A 26,128-nucleotide genomic window follows, 5' to 3' on the forward strand; every position below is an offset into this window, starting at 1 on the left:
AGATTTCGGGGCTGTTAATCTAATTTTGAAATGAGCATATCCCTGCTGAACTGTTACGTTCCACGTAGTGTTGGTTTGTTTGTTTTGTGTTTCTTCTTCTTTTGTTTGTACAGGCCACACTCAATCACTGCCTCTGCTGCCAATCAACCGGTTCCTGTTCCCAGCTGCTGCTCATTTCACCTGTTGATCAGGCAGCCAATCCCGGTCCACCATTCATCCTCCTGTGCTGCTTAAAACCACCTGCTCACCACTAGATGAGGGGGATCGCAGCCCGCGTTTGTTCCCCGCGAAGGGAAAGCTTTTTTTTATGTGGCGTCGGCAGCCATAGTTAACTCAGGAGTCGGTGGGTTGGCGGGACGGAAGGCGGAAGTAAACCAAGAGCGGTGGCTAAACACGTGAGAGTATCCAAATCTTCTTGGCGGTTGTGCATAAACTGTTTTGTGACTGGATCGAGATGGAAGGGGATAGTGACGGGATGTATGAGGAAGGTATGGACGTGGATAGGACTAGAGGGGAGAAAGGAAAGAAGGGGAGCGGAGGGCATGAAGGAAAGTCGAGTGCTAAAAGAGCCCATGAAGAAGATGAAGAAGTAGAAAAAAGGAAAAAGACTATGGAAGATAATTATAGGATTATATATACATTTAAATCAAGACATGAATGACATAAGTTTAATGACACTGGTTAAGGGGTTAAATAAGGACATCGGAGAGGTGGAGATAGCGAAGGTGCTTAGGGACGGGTGACTTTTGATTAAATGCAAAAATGGAGAGCAAAAAAGTAAAGCAATGCGGTTGCAAAAACTGTGCAATAAGATAATAAAGGAACAAATCGAAGTGGGAGAACGAAAGGGGGCAAGAGGAGTAGTGACAGGAATTCCAAGAGGTGAAAATTTAGAAGAATTGAAAAGACAAATAAAAGGGGGAACTGTCAAGATGTTGACAAGAATGATGGCATATAGAAATGGAGAAAAGATGGAGAGCGAATCAGTATTAGTACAGTTTGTCGAGGAAGTCCTCCCGCAGAGAATCATGATTGGGTTTTTAAGCTTTTATGTTAGAGCTTACGTCCCACCCCCAGTACGCTGCTTCAAGTACCAACGCTATGGGCACATAGCCAGTGTGTGTCATGCTAAGTTGAGATGTGGAAGGTGTGGAGGGGAGCATGAATATGGACAATGTGGAGATAATGATCTGGTCAAATGTTGTAACTGTGGCGGGAATCCCACAGCAGCGTATGGGGGATGTGTCATTAGGAAACAGGCAACAGAAGTACAGCAAATCAGAGTAGAAAGAAATATTACATACGCAGAGGCAGTTAAAGTAAGAAATCAAGAAAGTGCAGAACAAGATAGAAGTGAGAATAGTTCAGAACGAGACAGAAGTGGCAATAGTTCAAGTAATAAAAAACAAGAGGCAACAAATACAGGACTTTCTATGGACAAGCTAGTTGTGTTCCTGGCATATGTCATAAACTGTACAGAACAGGCAAGAAATAAAACTGAGAACATCAAAATAATTGTCAAAGCAGCAGCAAAGTTCTTAAATTTAAAAGAACTATCTTGGGAACAGGTACAAGGTGAACTACAGAGAGTAGACGAGACAGAATCATGTTACCACAATCCAACGTCATGTTAATTATTCATTGGAATGCCAGAAGTTTAGTAGCAAACGGACAGGAACTAAAGGGATATATTAATAATATGAAAAATAAACCACATATAATATGTATTCAAGAAACCTGGCTGAAGCCAAAATTGAACTTTATAAAAAAAGGATACGTAACAATACGTAAAGATAGGAATGATGGGCAAGGAGGAGGATGTGCCATATTTATTAAAGAAGACATGCATTATACAATATTAAAAGAAAAACAAGAACTAGAAATAGTAGGGGTAGAAGTATGAAACAATAAAGAAAGATACAAAGTGCTAAACTTCTATAATCCGTGCAAGAAATTACAAATTCATCAACTAGAAAAAATAGTCGAGCACTGGAGTGGCAATATCATTTGGTGTGGTGACTTTAATGCACATAGCACAATGTGGGGTGAAAGGGATGACTGGAATGGGGAAACATTGGAAGCATTTTTGGAGGAAAAAGAACTGGTGTGTGTGAATGATGGGTCGGGAACAAGATTAGATGTAGTTACGGGTAAAGAAACAGCAATAGATTTAACACTGGTGTCACAAGGGTTAGCAGGAAAGGTAGAGTGGGAAGTAAATAAAGACAGCACTATAGGAAGTGATCACTACCCAATCTTCATTCACATAAACATAAACCGAAGGACAGAAAGCACTAAAAAAGAAGGAAGATGGAAGTATAATCACGGTGATTGGGGACAATTTAGGGAAAGTACCGACATGACATTAAAGGAAGTGGATATAAATCAAGATATTGAACAACTAAATACAGATATTACAAAGTGCATAATAGAAGCAGCCAAAAAAAGCATACCAAGGAGTAGTATAGGGAAAAGAAGGAAGATAGTGCCGTGGTGGACACAAGCGTGCACAGACGCAATAAAAGAACGGAATAGAGCATTTAGAATATTGAGAAGAACACATAATTTCCAAGATATGATCCAATATAAAAGGCACCAAGCTAAAGTAAGGTACGTTATTAAAAAGACAAAAAAACACTATTGGAGAACGTTTTGTGAATCATTAAATAGAACTACTCCTTTAGGCCAAGTGTGGGGAATGATCAAGAAAATGTCAGGGATCAGAAGTGAACATAAAAATCATGTGATGAAAGATGGGACACGGTGTGTGGTAGAAAATAAAGAAAAAGCAGAACTTTTAGCAAAGACATTTGTTAAAGTGCACAGTAATAATAATTTGAGAAATGTAGAAAAACAAGAGAGAGAAGAAACAATTAGTTTAAATATTGGGGAAATGGTGGAAGACAATGATAATAGTTTAACCAACACTATAGATATGAAATTTTCTTTGAATGAAATGGTTCGAATATTGAAAAAGGTTAAAAATACAACACCAGGAAAAGACCAGGTGAGTTATCAGATGATCAAAAACTTAAGCAGCATTGGCAAAGAAGTGGTCTTGAAATTATATAATAGGATATATGAAGAAGGGAAATTACCAGCAGAGTGGAAAGAAGCTGTAATAATTCCGATATGCAAACCAGGGAAAGACCCGGAAGAGGCAGGTAATTATAGGCCGATAGCATTGACCTCAAATTTGGGTAAAGTAATGGAAAAAATGATTAATGAAAGACTAGTGTATTATTTAGAGTCAAAAGAAATAATAAAAAAACTACCAAAGTGGATTTCGCAAAGCAAGAAACACAAACGACCCAGCAGTGCAGCTGGAAGAGGAAATTAGAAAGGGACAAATAAATAAAGAAAGTATAATTGCAGTATTTTTTTATATAGAGAAAGCTTATGATATGTTGTGGAAACGGGTTGCTGATAAAACTAAATATAATTGGGATTAGAGGGAAAATGTATAGATGGATAAAAGACTTCTTAACAAGTAGAAAAATATTAGTAAAAATAGAGAATGAATACAGCAGAGTATATGAAGTGGAAAATGGGACCCCGCAAGGGAGTATAATAAGTCCAGTATTATTTTCAATAATGATAAATGAAGTTTTTAGTGAAGTGGAAGGATTAGTGGATGTGGCACTGTTTGCTGACGACGGAGTGATGTGGAAGAGAGGTAGAAATACTAATCATATAGAAAAGAAGATTCAAAAAGCGGTAAATAAAGTTCAAGAATGGGGAACGGCGTGGGGTTTAAGATTCTCTGTTGGAAAGACAAAAGTCATAAATTTTACAAAGAGGAAAGTACAAAACAAGATCCAAATTAAACTCTATGGAGAAAATATAGAAGAGGTACAAGTATTTAAATATTTGGGTATATGGTTTGATAAAAATATTAACTGGTCAACCCACATCAGCAAAATCGTGGAGAAAAGTAAAAAGGTGTTAAATATAATGAGGGCTTTGAGAGGTAAAGACTGGGGGGCTGATAGGCAGACATTGAAAGCAATATACATCAGTTTAATACGATCTGTTATTGATTATGGATGCATTATTTATCAATCTGCTGCAAAAACATTACTTGGGAAAATAGACAGGATCCAATCACAGGCTTTAAAATTATGTTGTGGAGCTACTAAATCAACCCCAGTTGCAGCATTACAAGTAGAGATGAATGAAAAACCTTTAGATATGAGGAGAGATCAACTGTCAGTAGTTTATTGGGCAAACTTAAAAGGGTCCAAGCAAGGACATCCAACCCATCAAGTACTATTAAACTGCCAAGAAAAAGAGAAGAAAAAAATGAATAGTTTTGGGTGGATAATAGGAGACAGATGTAATAAAGTTCAAATTGATAATATTAAAGTTAGCCCTACAGTACCAATCCCCGCAATACCACCGTGGATGTATGAAAACCCAAAGGTAAACATGCAATTACTAAAGAATAGAAATTTAAATAGTTACCAGATAGAACAATGGATTGAGGAAACGTTTTTAGACAACATCATGGTGTACACAGATGCATCAAAAACTATAAATAATAAGGTAGGAGCAGCAGCTGTTATTCCACAAGGAAGCATAGTATTAAATAAAAGAATTAGTGATAAATTATCTGTTTTTACGGGAGAATTGGTAGCAATTTATATGGCAATTAATTGGATAGAAGAAAATAAAGCAAGAAAAGCAGTCGTGTGCTCGGACTCCAGCAGTGCATTGACTAGCATACAAAACATAGCGTCAGAAACAAGACAAGATTTACTTTATGAAATAGTTCAGGCAGTCTACAGAATAAATAAAGCGGGAGGTGTGGTAACATTTCTTTGGGTTCCTGCTCATGTAGGAGTTGAGGGTAACGAATTAGCTGATAAGTACGCAAAACAAGCAACCACTAAAACAGAAGTAAACATGGAGATTAAGCACAGTAAAGAAGAAGTGAAGAACATCATTAAGATAGAACACAATAAAAAGTGACAGGATAATTGGAATAAGGAAACAAAAGGTAGAGAGTATTACAAAGTCCAGAGGAGAGTAGGTGTAATAAGAGGAGGCAATAGAAATAGGAAGGAAGAAGACATTATTACTAGAATGAGATTAGGACATACATATCTAAATAGTTCATTGAAATTGATGGGGAAACATGCTACAGGACTGTGTGATTCTTGCCAACAGATAGAAAATGTAAGACATGTTTTAATACATTGTAGAAAATATAATAGAGAAAGGGAAATACTGGGAAATAAGTTAGCGAAAGAGAATATTAGGTTAGCAGTGGAAGATATATTAGGATTGCACTCAGAACACACAGGTTATAAAGCAATACACACATTTTTTAAAAACACTGGGTTAAATAAAATAATTTAGAGTAGGAATCCACCTCGATCCACACTCCATTACAGTAGGTGGCGGTAATGCTCACCACAAGGTTGCTTGCCAACCGCCATAAAATCACATGAAGAAGAAGAAGAAGAAGTAGATGAGGGGGATTCTTTTTCTGACATGCTGTGTGGAGCTTGGAGAGACGCTATTTTTTTTTTTTGTGTCTTCATTTTTCTTGACCTTTCAACCTTTTGTAAGTATCTGCAGCCTAGTCTTGGGAAAGGTTAGACAGAGGCCTCTATACACTACACACGTAGGATTTGTTTGTGTATAGAGACACCAGGCTTAGTGGTGGCTGTCACCCTTGTACGTTTTGGACCCCTTCTTTGGCTAGAGTAGGTAGGTAGGATTTGGGTTTGTGCTAATTAAATAGCTTCAGTTAGTCAGCTTACCTTTTCTTTTCTAGAGGTGTATTTTGGTATGTTTTGTTCATTTCTTTGACAGCACCTGTATTCCCAAGCTAGGCTAGTGTTGTGTCTTGTTGTAACCCCCCCCCCCCCCCCCCCCCCTTGGTTACTTTTCAATAACACTCCTTTTTGTTTTCAATCCTTGGCTTCGGTGTCTTTAATTTACAACTCATTTGGTTTATACACTTTTATGTTGCATTCCCCTATGATCCCTAGACTCGAAGCCATCAGGGAACGTAACAATCAGTTATAAAGGTATTCAAAAAGAACATGATTTTTTAATGCCTTTTGACATATTTATATATGCCATTTAATGATGTCTTGACATTAAATTGTTAAATATGGCACCTTTAAGTAATATGGTGTATGAATGGATATATAGGCAAGGCAAGGCAATGCAACTTTATTTGTATAGAGCTTTTCATACACAAGGCAGACTCAAAGTGCTTCACAGACAACAAAGTGAAATGAAAGAAAATAAAAGCAAAATTAAAATGCAGACAATAAAAATAAAAACAGTGCAGACGTTAAAAGTTAAAAGATTAAAATATTTAGCTGAAAGCTAAGGTGAACATAAAAGTCTACATATACATAACATATAGTCTATATTATTTAAGCACTATTGATTAGTGATGTGCAGAAAAAACTTTGATCAACCGTAGGCAAGATGCATGCCAGTGTCTAGAGCCTCGCCGGTCAGACGAGGTGTCACTTTGCCGCACTTTTGCTCTAGTGGCTGGCGGCTTGACTGAGGGGCGGTGGCTCTCCAGCGGCATTGTTTTAACATATGATGCCAGATATACAGCAGTGGTAATTGCTAAAGAAGTTCTAAAAAAAATGTCAAATATGTTCTTTTGTGTTTGCATTTCATTGACTAAATGTGTTACGATGCGTTTAACTTTTGTTTAGAATCAGCAACTTTGGCGACTGTTGGTGCAACTTTTTTTATTGATGGGTTAGTGTCACAATGCTGCAGCCAAACGAGACAATCATTGGATAAAATCTCGACTGTGTCCCGCCCACGGATGCTGAGCGAATTAATAAGAGGGATTGAAAGGGGGTCGCCCGGCTTCCGCATTATGATTGGATGATCTGTCTGGGCTGAATCCCTTTTTGATTGACAGCAAAATGGGCGAATTAGCAATCTTGAAATAAAAAAACACTGCCAAAGTATTTTTAAATTTTCATTCCATTGTTTCTCAAGACCTTGATGGTTCCGGTTCTTGTTTCATGCGAACGCTGTGGGGGACCTGCACGGGAAGGGGCAACAACCCCTCCTCCAAACCTTCTCAGCCCACCTTTGGCTTCTTCTCCGACTGCTTCAGCTGATGCTACCGGTCAACATCTCCTTCCTCCAGCCAGAGGGAGTGTCTTGAATCTATTTCCAGAGGAGTGGACTACTCCTAGCAGCTGTGCAACTGGGGATGCACAGCTCCCTCCACCAGCTGTCTGTCTCTTCACCAGCAGGGGTGCCATCAGCTACGCCTTACGGGGGCCTGCTGCATACTTTGCCACCAACTCTTCCTCCTGTGGGTTCGCTGCAGACATCACTGCCAGTCCGGCCTCCTGTGGGTTCGCTATAGACGCCACCGCCAGCTCCGCCTCCCGTGTGTCCATTGCAGACACCAACTTCAGCTCCCCCTTCTGTGGGTCCACCGCAGAAGCCGCCTCCTGTGGTTCTTCATGAGTGGCCACCTCCAACTGTGCCCCTGGTGGTTCTTCCCAAGACGACACCTTCAGCTTTGCCTCCTGTGGGACAAGCACACATCTCCAGCTTGTCTGCCGCAAAAGCTCCCGTGTGGCGCTAGCATTCCTCCTCATTCCCCCCCGCACAAGCAGCAGTAACACACGGGACCTGGGTGTGGACCGCCACTGCTGCAGGGGCATATCATCCTGCACTTCTTGTCCTTGTCACCATTTGTGGTGCCGTTCCACTGTACCCTGTTACCTGACTGCCCCCCGCTGGCTGAGGGGGAACATGGCCTGGATTGTTGGCCAACCCTTTAGGAAGTGGTGCAATTTGGTGACCCAACTCCACCCTCCCTTGATTTTGGATTTTTGTCTCTTTGGGATGCTGGGATGTCTGTAATCTGTCCCTTGGGGGGAGGGTACTCGAATGTGTGGTGTGTCATGGCACATTTCGTAGTCTGTGGACTTTAATCTTGTCTGCCACTGAGCGCTGGCTCTCGCACCTGTCCTTGATTGGCAGCCGGGACACACATCTGCCTGGTTCCCAATCAATAGTGTTCCGATATATTCCAATCCTGTTCAAACGACATTGCTTGTATGTTGTGTATAATTGTTTTCATGGTATTGCAGTTTCTAGCTTCTTTATGCTTCCTATGCATTTCCCTGCAGCACTATTCCCGAGTGTTTTGTGATTATATACTTCACTTACCTGCATGTTGTCTCCTGTCTCTGCATCTCAGGTCTGCAACTACCACAGTAATGTGCAACCGTAAAACTTAACAGCTTAATAAGCAGTACAGTTACAGTATAAATGGATATTTCTGAATAAAGTAGTCCAACAATATAACAAGTTGAATTTTAAAAGCTGATTGCTAAATGACAGCCACTGAATATGTGTACACTTCATAACCCGATTAGTCGACTAATCGTTACGATAGTCGATGACTAGTCAGTTATCAAAATAGTCGACTAGCCCTTAAATTCCCGATACGAGCAGACCTGCACCGCATTTATTTGTACAAAGCTCAACAGCCAGTTAACATCTAATTGTCCTCCAAAAAACACACAAGTTTTTTTTTCTTGTATTTCAGTCCAGTCATTTTCAAAAGGTAGAAATGGTAGGCTATACGCTACTAGGAGCTGGCAGCTACGAAACAGCTAAGCACACAATAGCACACAAGCAAGATAACGCAATGTGTATTAATTGAAAAACACTGAAGTCTAAAACAGAACATTTATAGTTTCATATCACTTACACATACAAAGTATCCAAGGCAAAAGCATATTAGAAATAATCTAGTAACAAATGTGTCCGCATCATCCAATTTACTGCAGCTTAACTTAATGAATTGTTGTCACTAAGTGTTGCCAGCCTCCTCCAACCCCCCAAAAAAGCCACTCCACTTCAACTTAAAGACAGCACAAGTCCATTCCAGACAGTTAATAATAAAAAGGTTTGTGCTTTTCACACCTACCATTGTTCTCTGTTTGACTAATTTCACTTGATCAAACTTTTTCTAACATTCCACATTACAAAATAATACAATTAAGTTATATTTCTGCTCGTATCGTATCGGATAATATTTGTACCCCTCCCCACACCCCTGCTCCCAAATGTAACAATATGTGCATTAGTTAGTTTGTAGTATGCAGTGGTGTACAACCTTGATGATGCCACTCAGGTCCCAGAACAAATACACGGGGCTGATGGCCAACTTCTCCCCATCCAACATCAGTGTATCTTCCTGAAGGAGATCAGTCAAGTGCTGTGGACTTTTGAAGTGGAGCAGAGCGATGTGGTCTTGTGGGTACAACTCCAACTGAGGATCACATATACAGTACAAACTCAAAGTAAGGGAATCATTTAGCCTACTATGATGACAATGTTGTTGCTATAATAATGTTTTGATAGATTAATGAAAACTATACAAGGTTTCCTGATTAATATTAGTGTTTGTTCTCTGCCACTATGCATGGAGGTTAATTTGTGTCTTTATTATGAAAGCTTTTTTTTGACACTGAATTTATGTACCTGAATTTTTTGCATTTGAATTTTGTGAGCTGAATTTTTCACATGCATCTACGCTGACAATTTCATTTTAAAAAAAACTCAGTGTTTAAAAATTCAGCGTAAAAAAAAATCACAGTATAAAAATTCAGTGTAAATAAACTCAGTTGTAGAAAAATTCAGTGCTGAAAAATTCTGTGTCGAAAAATTTAATGCTTCAAACTGCCAGACTCGATTCCGGTAAAATATTTTAAAAAATCAATCCTGTCTCAGAATCATCCAATGACGTGTCAAGTTTGAAGTCTGACCACCAGGTGTGACGTCACAAACACTAGCACGTGACCACCATGTGTTACATTATAACGCCATCAGTGTGTGAATGTGTGTGTGAATGGGTGAATGTGGAAATACTGTCAAAGCGCTTTGGGCTCCTTAAAAAGGGGTAGAAAAGCGCTATACAAGTACAACCCATTTTACCATTTTACCATCATAATCCAGCGGCACTCTGGATGTTTTCAAACTACATAAATTATTCCAATTTTTTAAATCTGCACTTTTGAGTGACATACGGGTTACTACGGTGATCATAAGCAGCGCTGCTTCATGCAGACGAGGCACGGAACAGAATCGACGGGGCAGCAACAAACCTGAGACCTCGCAAACGCACGTGTCGAACGGAGGCAGATTTCTACAACAAAGTTCTGCAAAACAGTGGTATTACATCGAATAAGTGGATGTTTTTTTTTTATCCTTTTGCTTTTATTTTTCGCCATTTGTTGCATCTTTGTTGCTCGTGTTTGATTATAAAAGATGTCAATCAAAGAGGTGGTCTGGGAAGTAGAGGAGCAGCGTTCATATATTTTAAATATTCAGTGATTTATTGTTCATAGATCCCACATTCTATATTGTCATGTAAATTCTGAGTGTCTTTTTCAGGAAAAAAAATAAACAGACCATCTCAAAAACTTTTTGACTGAATTATATGAAAATAATAAATACATTTTTTGACACTGAATTTTTAAGCACCAATTTGTTTTACACTGAATTTGTTATACAAAATTTTTTATAGGGAAGTTTCATACACTGAATATTTTTTACTGATTTTTTTACACTGAATTTTTATAGACTGAATTTTAAAACACTGATTTTTTTATAGACTGAATTTTAAAACACTGAATTGTTTTTCAATGTAAAAAAAAAAAAAAATCAGTTCACAAATTCCAAATGCAAAAAAGGTTACATAAGTTCAGTGTAAAAAAAATAAGCTTTCGTAATAAAGACACAAAATAACCTCCAAACAAGGGGGCAATTTGCATTGCACATTGTAGACCGGCAGCTTTACCTCAGTGATCTTGTCGCTGATAGCAGCAGGCAATTTGGCTTGCAGATTCTCTGATACCTTCAAGGACACCGAAAATCAGAGATGGGAGTACTGATACTGATGAGGACACATTTACCAAACACAACAAATGTATCAAGTATTTTCAAGTCATAAGACTAAATTCCGAGGTAAGTCTCGAGTCATTGATATCATTATGCAAGTCGAGTCTCAAGTTTTTGATGATATTGTTGAATTAAGTCCAAAGTCATCAAAATTGCCACAAGAGAACACACCTTTGGGGAAAATCCACCTAAGTAGGCCAGAGTCTGCATTCTGATTAGACCTGGAAGCTCCTTGTCTGTGGTCTGGAAAAAAACAAAACAAAACCAGTTTGGTGACCTCATTAATCATAAGTAATTTTAAAAGGGAGTGGTTAGATAATTACATTCAGAAACCAATATCTTACCAGGTAACCTTTGGAGACTGAGAATATTTTTTTGCCTTCATTGAGCACACCTGCCAATGCTTTTTCAGCTGGAATACATAAAATATGTACATTATTCAACTAATAACCACTGCATTGAAAAGGTGACATGTTGGCATACTTGCCAACTCTCCCGAATTTTCCGGGAGACTCCCGAATTTCAGTGCCTCTCCCGAAAATCTCCCGGGACAACCATTCTCCCGAAAATGTCCCAATTTCCACCCGGACAACAATATTGGAGGCGTGCCTTAAAGGCACTGCCTTTAGCATCGTCTCTCACCTGAAAAGGAGACTATTATATATGTCTCCGTTATCCATAGGTTTATCTATAACCCATAAAGTATGCAGGCACGGAGCTATTTCTCAGCATGTGTTTATACCAGCCGGCACGTTAATACACTGACACACAACATCCGGATTCCCATCATGCATTTCTTCAAAATTACGGCAAGTTGTAATATCCAAAATTTCCAGCCGGACAAACAATATTGGGGGCGTGCCTTAAAGGCACTGCCTTTAGCGTCCTCTCACCTGAAAAGGAGACTATTACCGTAATTTCCGGACTATAAGCCGCTACTTTTTCCCCTCGTTCTGGTCCCTGCGGCTTATACAAGGGTGCGGCTTATTTACGGCCTGTTCTTCTCCGACACCGACGAAGAGGATTTCGGTGGTTTTAGTACGCAGGAGGAAGACGATGACACAATGATTAAAGACTGACTTTTCATATACCGGTAGGCTGGTTATTTTGATAACGTACAGGCGAGCACTTTGTATTACTTTGCACCGTTGTATTATTTGTACTCTGCACGAATGCTGTTCGCTATGTCAAAGATGTGAAAGTTTGATTGAATGATTGAAAGATTTATTGTTAATAAATGGGACGATTTGCGTTCCCAAACAGTCATCTCTGTCCCGACAATCCCCTCCGTGGTAGCAGGAACCTCTATATACTACGGTAATTACACATCAAAACCCTGCGGCTTATAGTCGGGTGCGGCTTATATATGGAGCAATCTGTATTTTCCCCTAAATTTAGCTGGTGCGGCTTATAGTCAGGTGCGGCTTATAGTCCGGAAATTACGGTATATATGTCTCCTTTATCCATAGGTTTATCTATAACCCATAACACGGTGGCCGAATAGATATAGTCACTCATGAACAGTCAGAGAAGCACAAGGTGGCGGCAATGCAGTATTATGGGCCACCAGACAAGCAACATTCCGTTCTCATTTGCGGATGTTTTCAACAAATCCATGAAGGATATGTTCCCGGATTCAGAGATCGCTCGCCAGTACTCAAATGGCAGAACAAAAGCCACTCAAATAGTGAAAGGTAAGTGGTTTTTTTTTTTAAGTAAGCAGCAAGTACAGTTAGTAGAACAAATGTGTTTTCATTACTGGTTACTGTACTATATACTGTATATATATATATAGGAAATACTTTAATTTCAGTGAATTCTAGCTATAAATATACTCCTCCCCCTTAACCCCGCCCCTCGGAAATGAATGTAAGAATAGTTTGAATGTAGAAATGGTTTGAATATTGAAATGGTATAAAATGGTGAAATGGTTTAATTGAAAGAATGGTTTGAATGTTGAAATGGTTTGAATGTTGACGGGCTAACGCTGAACTGATATACTAGTGGACTGTAGAAATGGTTTGAAAGTTAAAACAGTTTAAAAGTTAAAAATGGTATGAAAGGTGAAGAGCAGAAGTTGAACTGAAATGTAGTATGAATCTAAAAATGCTAACTGTCGGTATAGCTAGATGAGTTAGCATACTTCAAAGATTGATTGAAACTTTTATTAGTAGATTGCACAGTACAGTACATATTCCGTACAATTGACCACTAAATGGTAACACCCGAATACGTTTTTCAACTTGTTTAAGTTGAAAAGAGAATACAAAGTAACAGATTTCATGATTATTAGCTCTAAATGTATAAAATGTGCTAAATTGTTGGTATACAAAGTTAGCATGCTAACAGCAGAAGAGCTAGCATACCTGAGGATGGTGACACATAACACAATCCATTTCTATTTGATTCAAAAGTACAAAGTTAGCTTAAATGACTGCAAAAATATTAGCATGCCAACATTAGCATGATGACAGGGGAACAGTTAGCATACTCCTAAAATAGCACCAAGTAACAAAATATATGATTATTATCTTAAAACGTATAAAATTAGATACAATTCTAGCACGCTCACATTGAATGCTAACATTACCATGCTAAAAGGTGAAGGGCTAGCAAACCTTTAAGATGGCGCCAAATAATGGAATCCATGAAGATAAGATTAAGAAGTACGAAATTAGCAGGAATGCAAGCATAAAATGTTAGCATACTAACATTAGCATGGTAACAGGGGAACAGATAGCATACTTCTAAGGTGGAACCAAGTGACGAAATCCATGATTATTAGGTTGAAAATGGTAATATTCGTTACAATGCTAATATAAAACGTTAGCATTCTAATCTTAACATGCTAACTTTAATATGGTAACAAACAGCTACCATACTTCTAATATGGCACCAAATAAGGAAGTCCATGAATATTAGATATATAAAAAAATATTAAATTAGGTAAAAATCGGATGCTAGCATAAAGCGTTAGTATGCTAATGCTAGCATGCTAAAATTAACACGCTAACAGGGGAACAGTTAGCATACTTCTAAGATGGCGCCAGGTAACAAAATCCATTATTAGGGTAAAATGTATAAAATTAGTGTAACCTATTTTTATGGACTTGCTTCTTTGTGATGTTAAGTTCCTGTTATAAGCTGTCATACAGTATATGCCTTGAGCTCTTATTTTGAAGGCACCAAGAGCGGAAGTGGTGTGACAGGTGTGGTGGAGCGGAGTTTTGGAAGAAAACGAAATAAAGTGGTCCTCGTGAAAAACTGGAGCCTCCGTGTTTGTTATTTTGTAGTTTTATACAGTATAGGCGAAATATATAAACCCTCGGTTACATTGGTGGCAGCGGTGGGATCAAGGTCCCACAAAAGAAAGATGTCTAACTACCGTAAACTTTAGAGAGTCAGCTAGCTTCATCTCAGTTAGCCGCAGCTAGCAACGGCGGAGCTTCGTCTTGTCAGAAAGCACGAAGACTTCTTTCATCTTGCTGCTGTCTTCCGATTTATGTGGAATAAAGGCAAGGACCCGCTGGACTATAGCTACAGAGCGCAACGTGGAGAAAGGTCGTTAGCCAGCATTGTAAAGATTGAACACCCGCAGGCATTTTCCGGTGAGGAAAAACAAAGTTTCCCCTGCTGGGCCAGACAATATTAAGTAGCGGTGAAGGCGCTGGTTGGAGGCACTGGTGGTAGCTTTGACTATGAACTGGTGAGTATTTTACCCACGCGTGAGTATTTTACCCACGCGCCTGACTGACAAAGGCTGCTTTTCTTCTATGGGATAGCTTGCCAGCTGCCGTTCAGGCGGACTACGATCAGGTAAACGAGAAATTGCAGGAGGCTTTCGGATTGTTTCATTGTTTATCCCCTCCATGAGTAATGCAATGACAACCTGGACCTGCAACAACACGGTTAATGTTGTCCCGACTGGCGAAGACTAGCAATGCTACTGCTAGCGTCGCCATCGAAGCTAACTCGGCTACCGGCTCATCTCAGCTCAAGCTCACCTGTGCTCCAGCGATCGGCGGCTCGGCGAAGGACTTTGCCTCGTTCATCGACACGGTCGGAGGCTCGGCGGCGGCGGTGGAGGACGACGCAGTCATCGGAGAAGGCAACGACTCAGCGGCGGTGAACGACGCGGCGGCTGCGGTTGAGGACGACCCAGTCATCGGAGAAGGCAGCGACTCAGCGGCGGTGAACGACGCGGCGGTGAACGACGCGGCGGCTGCGGTGGACGGCGACCCAGACATCGGTGATTGCGGGGAACTGCACGAGATGGCGGGGGTCCACGCGGCCTCTCCCCGGTCCCAGACGGTCGAGGACGCGGCATACACAGGATTTAGAGGCGCCTTTAAACAAACATTTTCATTGTTCTCTTCCTCTTTGTCTTCAAAAAAGCCCGCCAAAAGGAAATCCACCCCCACCCCCAGCAACCCTACCTGGCCTCCCCCTCACCCCCTCTCCAACTCCGCCCCTACCCCTCCCTCCCCCTTCACCTGGAGGACGATCAATATGCCTCTCTCTCTCTCTCCTTGCTCTCCAACTTCAACAGCAATAATAACCAACAATTTTTCTGGTCAGTACCACAACACAGCGGACTCTGATGCTCTTTTTGGTTCCAGTGGACTACACATCATCCACCTTAATGTGAACAGCCTCTCTGGAGCCAAACTTGACCAAATCAGAGAAATGTTCCTCAACACAAAGGTAAAAATCTTGTGTTTCTCTGAAACCAAATTTGATCAAAGTATTTCTGACTCAGAGATAGAAATAGAAAACTTTTCGGTTATCAGAAAGGATAGGAATAAACACGGTGGGGGCGTTTGTATGTATATTCACCAGGATATTAAATACATAACTCGCACTGATCTTAACCACAATGACCTGGAATCTGTGTGGGCGGAAATCAAATTTAAAAACGCTTAGCCGGTACTAATAGGGACTGTTTATAGACCCCCTAATTAGAGTGATTTCTATGGGGCTTTGGAAGAATGCTTGGCAGGGACAGACAACGTGGAGAAAATTATAACTGGGGATCTGAACACAGATATTCAACACAAAGATGCACCTGTCTTCAGATCCTTCAGCAAGTTTTGTAATCTGCATGGTCTTTCCCAGCTAATAGCGTTACCTACAAGGGTGTGTGATTCCACCCAATCAACCATAGATCTCATTCTCACTTCAGACCGGCCTAAAATAAAAAATAGTGGGGTCATGATCTGTGGTCTTAGCGACCACTATCTAACCTTCTGCACCCGCAAAATAGCTAAACCTAAAGCCAATGGCCACATAACAGCCCAATCCAGATCCCTCAAAAAATACTCCAATGACAATTTCAATTTAAAATTAGATGAGTGGGACTGGTCCCCTGTGCTCGCGAGCAACCTGGTCGATATTGCTTGGGACCGCTTCAAAACGGCGTTCCTAAAGATACTAAATTACATGGCTCCCGTGAAAACAGTCAGGATCAGAGCCCGCTCGGAACCATGGATGAATCCGGACCTTTTAGCTGCCATAAAAGACAGAGGCAGGAAATACTCTGAATACCAAACATGTAAAACAGAAGTAGATAAACAACCCAATAATATCAACCTCAAATTACTCCTTTCAACTATCAAATAGCAATGCAATAAATTAAGAAATAAGTCAACCAACCTGACTAAATCCTTAAAAAAAAATTACATTAACGACAAAATAGAGGAAAACACAAATAAGCCATGTGAGCTCTGGAAAATTCTCAACAACCAGCTTCCTGGTTGCAGCCAGAAACTTAAAACAAGACTCACCAACATCAGCATCAAGGAGGGTGACTCCCTCATTACAGACAAAATGGAGGTAGCTAGCAGACTTAACATCTTTTTCATCAGCAAAGCCGCAACTCTTGTCAACAAGCTGTCCCACCACTCTGGTTGCTTTGGTGTAGAACACATTAAAGCCTTCTACAGAAAGCTAGGAGTATTCAACGATGATTTCAAATTAGAAATGGTCACAGCTGATGAGGTGTTTAAAAAATTGAGCGCGCTCCACCCTAACAAGGCCACCGGCCTTGATAATATTCCCTCCAGATTCCTCAGGGACTCTGCCTCCATCATTGCCCCGATCATCACGCACATAATAAACCTATCAATTACACAAGGCCAAGTACCAAAAGATTTTAAGATAGCAAGAGTAACTCCCCTCTTTAAAAAAGGAAGCAAATTGGAACCTGGCAACTACCGACCTGTTTCTATTCTCAGTTCCATTTCGAAAGTAATGGAAAAAATAGTTTATGAACAGGTCGATAGTTACCTTGCCACTAATAAACTCATGTACAAATTCCAATCCGGCTGCAGAACTAACCACTCCACTGACACATGCCTTCTCTATCTGACCGACCACATCAAACATGAGGTGGACGCGGGCAAATACTGCGGCATGGTCATGCTGGACCTTCAGAAGGCCTTTGACACAGTTAACCACGCTATACTGTTGGATAAGCTCAGAGCAATCGAATTTAACAAAAACTAATGGAAGCTGGATGCAATCTTACTTGGAGGGGAGGGAGCAGGTGGTAGAGATGAACGGCACCGTGTCCCCCCCCCTCTCGGTGAGCTGTGGAGTCCCCCAAGGCAGTATATTGGGACCTTTACTGTTCCTAATATACATAAACGACATGTCATCGGCATGCGACTGTGAATTGTTTTTGTTTGCGGATTACTCTGCCCTGCTGGTATCCGGCAAGGACAAGTCACAGGTGGAGAAAATCCTCAGTGCTGAGCTCTGTAGAACTTGCACCTGGCTCGCTGACAACAAGCTATCCATACACTTGGGTAAAACAGAATCCATCCTGTTTGGGTCCCACATCAACCTCAAGAAAGTCAATGACTTCACCATAAAAGTGGGTGACATTGTTATCACCAGGAAAGATGAGGTCACCTACCTAGGTTCCATTCTAGAGGCTAACCTTTCCTGTGATAAAATGGCAACCAAGGTAATCAAAAAGGTTAACCAACGAACGAGATTTTTCTACAGAATCTCCTCTCTGGTCAACAAAAGCACCTTGAGGATTCTGGCGGGAACTCTCGTTCAACCCTTTTTCGATTACGCATGCACCTCCTGGTACCCTAGCACCTCCAAAACCCTCAAATCTAAACTCCAAACATCTCAGAACAAGCTAGTCAGGTTACTGCTAGACCTCCACCCCAGATCCCACCTCACTCCTACCCACTTCTCTAAAGTGGGCTGGCTGGTGGAGGACAGAGTTAAACAACTTGCACTGAGCCTAGTCTATAAAATCCGCTACACCTCCCTGATACCGAAGTACATGTCAAACTACTTCCTTAACGTAAATGACCGCCATAACCACAACACCAGGGGGAGCTCCACTAACCACGTTAAACCCAGATTCCGAACTAACAAAGGTCTTAACTCATTCTCTTTCTATGCCACATCAATGTGGAATGCGCTCCCAACAAGTATAAAAGAAAGGGCATCTCTATCCTCCTTCAAAACCGCAATAAAAGTTCACCTCCAGGCAGCTACAACCCTAAACTAACACCCTCCCTGGATTGCTAATAATCAAATGTAAACAATCAAATGCAGATACTTTTTCTTATGCCTTCTGATCTCTCTCTCTCTCTCTCTCTCTCTCTCTCTCTCTCTCTCTCTCTCTCTCTCTCTCTCTCTCTCTCTCTCTCTCTCTCTCTCTCTCTATCTCTCTCTCGCTCTATGTCCACTACTTGATGTCCATATCCTACCCCCCCCCCTCCACACCCCTGATTGTAAATAATGTAAATAATTCATTGTGATTATCTTGTGTGATGACTGTATTATGATGATAGTATATATGATAGTATATATCTGTATCATGAATCAATTTAAGTGGACCCCGACTTAAACAAATTGAAAAACTTATTCGGGTGTTACCATTTAGTGGTAAATTGTGCGGAATATGTACTTCACTGTGCAACCTACTAATAAAAGTCTCAATCAATCAAAACACCGGACAAGACAGAACAGTAAACCTCATATGTGAGGGGAAGTATTGAAGAGACTTAAATTAACATATTGATTGATTCAGGAGCAACTGAGTCGTTTATTAGTGACAACTTCCGCATGTCTGTTCCAGCCCTGCACAAGCGGCCCCTAACGGCGGACTTTATTGCTGCACAGGGGCGGTGAATGGACAGATGCGCGACACACTGGGCACCATAACAGTGACTCTGTGTCTGAAGAAAACCTCCCAGCAGCAGGTTTTCCACGTCATTAGGGGGTCTACACAAACAGGGCTACTGGGCTTGGACTTTCTTGTCACAAATCACGGCGTCCTGCATGATCAATACACAAAATACCTTAATAAAGTTGATCTACAACTACGCACTGTCATATTTTTGTAACATTGATAATTTGACATTATTCTTAAACAAACAACTTGATCAAGACTGTTCCACAGACTGACTCCTTTGATTAAGACACATCTTTCTTTTCCAGCTGATTGAAACCTGTGTTTTGTAAAAACCTCAGTACATTTTAGTTCATATCTACTTTTTCTCTTGGTAAATCTACTTTGCAAATTGTTTGGTAAACTTTCCATATGAGCCTTGTACATGATCTTTAGAAGGTTATACTCTACTAATTCATTAAATTTCAGTTTTTTTAATTGTACAAATAAAGGATTGGTTGGGTCACTGTGTCTACTTCCACCGGCGACTCTAATTGCTCTTTTGAAAATTGGAGTAATGTATTCAATGCAATAGGTCAGTTATGGAGCAATCAATGGGTTATACAACAAAAACAATGCATTCTTATTTAGAAAATCTTTGACTTCATACAGCACAGCTATTATTTGGGATACCATTACTTTGACATTATCAATATGTGATTTCCATGTCAAGTGTTCGTCAATCATAATACCTCGAAACTCTCATGTGTCCTTTCAATTTCTAATCCATTAATTACTAATGACACATAAACGTATTTCCTTTTACTCCAAAAAAATCATGAATTTAGTTTAGCTGATATTTAAGGACAATTTATTGGCATTGAACCACATCACAATTTTCTGGAAATCATTTTTCTACAATTTGTAGGAGGTAATTTGTATTTTCTCCTGAATAAAAAAAAAGTGGTGTCATCCGCAAATAGAATGCACTTAAGTAAATGAGACACAGACCCTGTCTACATTAAGCCGGATAACTCCTTAAACGATTAATTATTTAGCCTAAGCCCCGTTTCGGCCACACTAAATCATCGTTTAAGGTTCCTCTCCTTGGATAATTTTTTACATGGGTAAGTGCGCCGTCTATTTCTTGATTCTCCGGGTCTTAGCTTTGTATGTGTGCCATGCTATGTGAGGTTTTTTCCTCGGACTCAGTCTGGACCACTCCTGAGGCTCCAGCCTCAGACTGATATTTTTTTTACTCTTCCCCCTTTCCCAATGTCACCTTTTTCCCACCTTTTTAAGGAGCGCCCCAAGTGGCTGATCCGTTGGCGGTCCCGTCTTGTCTCCCTGTAACGTATGTCTGCTCTTACCGGGATTGTGCCGAAAATGTAATTTCAGTTCTTATGTGTCTTGTACATGTTAAGAATGGACAAATAAAGCGCTCTGCTCTGCTCTGCTCTGTATGGACTCATTGATCGTTTACAAACTGAGTTCGGAGAGGAAGTGACACCAGAAAGACTGCGGCCCACACAGGAAGTGGCGTCAGAAAGAACGCTTCATAATAAAGCGGTTTCGTAACTCGGAGCTAACCACTGGAAATATGAAGGCGAGTCATCCAGACATGCCCGTGTTTCTCCTTCTTCTACATGTACAGACGCTTGTGGAAATCACACATGAATACCTTAAGAGAAAGCGATTGAAGCTATTTCGGATACAACACTTCTCAGACGGCAAGAGAACTTTCGAATGTCCAGGTCAGCTGTGATTCTACTTATCGGAAAACTTTGTCCATTTGTCGAAAGAGAGACAACGAGAATGCGGGCTCCCGTGGATGTGATAAAAAAAAGGTAGCGTGTGTATTGTATTACCTGGCCGTCGAGGGAAGACTACGGAAAACGGCGAATGCTTTTGCACTGGCAAAGCAGACTGTATCAGTTATTGTCCGCCATGTATGTCACAGACTCAACGTCTAGGGCCACAGTATATGAAGTCACCAAAAACGAATGGACAATGAAGGCAAAAAAGTGAGGAGTGTCCTGACCAGATATCTAGATCCCTAGATTGATTGATGTAAAATGTTCTTTATCACATTGTTTACTTTCAGGTGTCCATTAAAGATTTGATTGATTTATGATGGCTCATGTGTGATTCACTACAATAGGGCCCTACAGCACACTGGATTCCAGTTAATTGAAATACCACAACACTGGATATTGTTCAGATAAGTTAAATTTAAGAATTTGCACACAAAGCAACACTGGAGGTGACTATGACGTGCACATTATCCGCGCATGCGTACTAGGTCGTGTTGCGCCGGCAGATGGAAAGGGGGGAGGGGGTCTTAAATGACCATTGTGTGTGTGTGGACAAGGATAAGGTTGGGTGGGATTTACCCTGGATAACCTTAGCCAGTTTAGTGTAGAAGGTGCCACAGTCACAATGTCATTTACATATAAAATAAAAAACACAGGTCCTAGGACTGATCCTTAAGGTACTCTGCAAGTTATCCTACAATTTTTAGACTTTATGTTGTTGATTTCAACAAACTGCTTCCTGTTTTTAAATAGCTTGTAACCCAGTGATGTGCCACACCTCTGATACCATATTTATATAATGTATGCAACAATATCTTGTGGTCCAGCGTATCAAAGGCTTTTTGAAGATCTACAACAATGCTTACTAAATAGTGCTTTTTGCATAGTTGCTGTAGCAGTTGAATGATTAGGAAGAAACCCATTATGGCTGTTATGTAAACTCTTAAATTAAGAAATGTATTTCAGTCTAATCGCAAATAACTTTTAGAGAACTGCAGAAGTAATGATATTGGTGTATAATTAGAAAAATCAGATGTATTTCCTTTTTCTAAAGAGTGGAATTAATTTTGCTATTTTCATGCAGTCTGGAAATATTCCTGAAGTAAAGGACAAATTATAAATATATGTAAAAGGCTTATATTATTGTACCATATAATAATTGCATCCATTTTCCTCAGGAGTTAGCAAGGCTTGTTCAATATAATTTTCAAGATCATAAATGTCATCATTGTTAGTCTCTACATATGTGTCCATAGTATGTCCACGTGTATCGAACCTGATTTCTTCGCTGTCAGTCCGCCCAAGCCGGAGACTCCATCACTCCCACTGTAAATCTCAAGTCGTGTACTTCTTAAGTTCCCTCATAGTCTTGATGACCTCTGCTGAACCATCTTGTTCCCTGATCCATACGTTTCCACTCCGTTTCCATGTCCCAGGAATTTTCTTCTGTTTCCTTAGCATCCTCTCTTCCCTTGCGATGCCTCCGTACCTCTTCTTTATATACACGTTGGTTCCTTTCAGTTTTTTAGCTTGCCTTAGTACATCGTTCCTCAGCTCCCGGCTAATGAATCAAATTACTACAGCAGGTACAGACTTCTCGGACTTACTGGGAAATGTGTGGCAAGCAGATATTGCATCTTTACGAATGTTGTCCTTGTTCCTGTTTAGGAAATCTACCACCTGTTATTCCAACGACTGCAGTTCTTCCCTCGGAGCCTCCTCTGTCGTCTCTGCTTTAGCTGTCACACTGGCATTGGTATGATGCAGAGTCTTTAGCCCCGTAATCACCAAATCGTCCCTTCGTGTATATTGCTCCAGTTCATCAATCTGCTGTTCCAGTGTAGAGATTTGTGCGTCCTTTTCTTTCATCGTCACTTTCAATGTTGCCACCTCATCCACAAGTTTGAGCAAGCGCTCCTGCTGCGACTTTGCCAGTTCACTAGACATAAAGTTTAAAGATCGCTTGATCTCCTCTACGTCGTTTTCCACTGGCATGTTTTTAGATTAAATTAGCGAAGACAAGAAAGCGACAAGCGATTGGCCCTTTTTTTTGGCTGCTGCCTGAGTCAAGCTAGCATGACGGGCTAGCCTTGAATGCCATCAGGCAACATCCTCGCTCTTTACAGTGTAGCTCAGGGGACCTTTTTTTGCACCACGGACCGGTTTAATGTAGGCATTATTTTCAGGAACCGACTTTCCACTTGTGCCAGATAAATACAGCACATATAAGTGCATGAAAAATACAACTCACTGTTAACGCTGAATTAGTGGGAGGCCTGGGCTTGTTTCTTTGCAATAAGATCCCCAGCAAGTTACCATCAACCTGCTGGGGACTGCAGATGACCGGTGGTTGGGGACCACTGTAGCTGACGGTCACCACACACTCCGCACTTCAAATTAAAGACAGCATAATTGTCATGATCCTTCATGCCCTGGAAAACTGGCAATTCTGGGGAATCTGGATTTTTTAAATTGTTATTAAGAAGTCCCAACGATTCCTACATAGGCTGAACATTTTGAAGTTGGAACGGTGTGAATCGGATGAACTGGGATGAAGTTATGCTGAGTCAAAAAGTGGCGCAATAATAATAATAAAGAATAGTGCTTCTAGCATTCACACAATCACAATAATAACAATAATGAATAATAATAATAAAGAATAGGTGAAAAATGGTGTATAATCTAGCATGTAGCATTCACGCAGTCACAATAATAATAATAACAATAGAGAGGGACAAGCGGTAGAAAATGGATGGATAATAATAATAATAATAATCATAAAGTAAATACATTTCAGAGTGGTTGCCTTTTTTTCTGGCTGGAGCACTAGCTCCCCAAAATGTCTGTGCACGTGCCTGCGCTCCACTCCAAAGCGTGCATCTTGGATAAAGGTGCTCAAGGACAGACGAGAGGGAAATTCCAATAATTTTGTAATTAGGAATATACGCTTCAGATTATTACCGTCAGATCGCGAATGGAAGACAACAGCCGAGACCGGATGGAGCGGTTGGTTGAGTTGCAGCAGCGCCACTGCTTCTGAAAGGGAGGGTGACAACGATGGTAGATCATTGACCGTCACCCCCGCAGGCAGGGCGGGATTCAGCACCAACACCGGCGCAGCAATGCAGTGGGACAGCGTGCATTCTGGCTCCTCCCTGGGGGTAAAAAAAAAGAAGAAGAATGAGACAAAAATGTGGGTTTTTTTGTGTTGTGTCTTCTTATCATCTCAACACATTCTCACCCACCTCAGACTTCGTTCTTCCTCCGCCAGTTGCTGTCTGGCCTCTATCAGATCCATCACCAGGGTCTCGTCTGACCCATTGACCCACGTGTACACCAGATCGATGGGCATGGGCGTGCAATCTCTGCAGGTGATAAGAGGACAAAAGGTCTACCGACAGTAGACAAGTACAGGCGTGCTTGGCGTATATGAGGGGTCTCCGACACGCGGCCCGCGGGCATATTGCGGCCTGTGAGACTTTATTTTGCGGCCCCCACCTTAATATGAAAGCTAATGTTAGTGCGGCCTGCGAGTTTTAAATGAATGGCGCTTGACAGCGTTGTGTGCGGAGTTGAAGGAATCTACCAATCACCGTGTGGTATATGGCTCTCGACAATATTGCGGGCATGCCGTGATGGCACTGCCTTTAGTGTCCTCGAGAACCTTTTTTTCCATACAAACAGCGTGCCGGCCCAGTCACATGTTGTATGCGGCTTCTGCAGGCATACACAAGTGACTGCAAGACATACTTGAGCAACAGCCATACAGGTCCCACTGAGGGTGATCGTATAAACAACTTTAACAGTGTTACAAATATGCGTCACACTGTGAACCCACACCAAACAAGAATGACAAACACATTTCGGGAGAACATCCGCACCGTAACACAACATAAACACAACAGAACAAATACCCAGAATCCTTTGCAACCCTTACTCTTCCGGGCTACAAAAACACCACCACTACCCCCCCCAAACTCCCACCCCATCTCCCGAATTCGGAGGTCTCAAGGTTGGCAAGTATGCATTGACATCACTTGCGATGCAAGCAGAGAAACATTTTGCCGCTTTTCCACGACATCCGCACATGCTCTTCCTCCCTCCCTCCCTGCCTCCCTCGCTTGCCCGGCTGTTCGCTCCCGCCCTTGGCGCCGCTGTAAACAGTCCGGGTGGGGAAGACGAGCGGTCCGGTAGCTTCCAAAGCACTCCGCCGAAGGACCGAGCTACAATACAAAACTGTGGTGCACTGGACCCCAGTGCTTATACCCCGACAAGAGAGTCGCTGGGCGAATTGGACGTGTAACACGTTAGTCGTGATGTTAGCCCGTTCGGGGCTAATTGTGCTACCGTAACTGTAAACTCCACGGCGAGCCACAGAGAAAGTTGCGGTGCACAAGGAATACAATTTGAAACGTCATTATACAACTAGACATGCTGAGGAGTATGCAAAATACCAGGGAGATGAGAGAGTGAACTGGGTTGCAAATTTTAAAACCAGTCTACTGAGGCAACAAGATTTCTTCAAGAAAGCAACCGAAAAGAGCGATGTAGCAGTCAAAGCTAGCTACATGGTGAGTGAGATGGTTGCTAGGGCGGGAAAGCCATTCAAAGAAGGTAAATTCATTGAAAAGTGCATGTTAGATTTTTTTAAAGAATTTTTTTCTTGTGGCCCAGCCTCACCCAGTTTCTGCATCCAGTGGCCCCCAGGTAAATTGAGTTTGAGACCCCTGGCGTATATTAAACTGTTCCCCCTATGAAGGTGAGGGTGTTAGCAACAGAGGGGATTTGAACCTTCAGTCATTCCCTGCATATTCATATAATGTCTCACCTGCTGTGGAACGATGTACAGTTCTCATTGTTCTTGTGCGGATCAAACACCTCATTTACCAGGCGAGGCCTTTCCCGACTCCTTTTCACTACCTTTAATTGTCAACATGTGTTTTAAATCATTCAAAAGTAAATCCACACAAACAACACATTTATAGTAAAGTCACCTCTCCTATGTAGTAGACGGACACCATCAAAAGGATGAGGACCGCGAAGTAGACTGGGCATCTGTGTGGCAGAGACAGACAATCGTAAACCTTCCTGCGCAGTGCCGTGAGCATCATCTTTCCCTGTCGTTGCATAGCTCAACTGTGCAACACTCCCTTCAACAATGTTAGTCGTGTATCAATGGGGGATTGAGGTGCAAATAGTGGGTGGGTTCTTAAAAAACACCTTTAAAGGGTAAAGAGGGGAGGGGAAGTATGAA

General features: G+C 41.2%; 1 protein-coding gene across 4 annotated transcripts in view; it reads right to left on the reverse strand.

Moving 5' to 3' along the window:
• LOC133650777 (N-acetylglucosamine-1-phosphotransferase subunits alpha/beta-like) overlaps positions 1–26,128 on the reverse strand; it is a 96,784-nt gene that overhangs the window by 15,670 nt on the left and 54,986 nt on the right. For 3 of the 4 annotated variants that reach the window (XM_062048415.1, XM_062048416.1, XM_062048417.1), the window contains exons 2-9: positions 25,869–25,929; positions 25,703–25,794; positions 24,120–24,239; positions 23,836–24,029; positions 11,268–11,335; positions 11,095–11,166; positions 10,823–10,879; positions 9,137–9,292 (exon numbers count right to left, since the gene is read on the reverse strand). In XM_062048415.1, the coding sequence (XP_061904399.1) occupies positions 9,137–9,292; positions 10,823–10,879; positions 11,095–11,166; positions 11,268–11,335; positions 23,836–24,029; positions 24,120–24,239; positions 25,703–25,794; positions 25,869–25,929 (820 nt within the window). The remainder of the gene's footprint in view (positions 1–9,136; positions 9,293–10,822; positions 10,880–11,094; positions 11,167–11,267; positions 11,336–23,835; positions 24,030–24,119; positions 24,240–25,702; positions 25,795–25,868; positions 25,930–26,128) is intronic. The other variant, XM_062048418.1, reaches the window with a different exon arrangement.

This window comes from Entelurus aequoreus, linkage group LG05 (genome assembly GCF_033978785.1).
Source record: "Entelurus aequoreus isolate RoL-2023_Sb linkage group LG05, RoL_Eaeq_v1.1, whole genome shotgun sequence".
NCBI lineage: Eukaryota > Metazoa > Chordata > Actinopteri > Syngnathiformes > Syngnathidae > Entelurus > Entelurus aequoreus.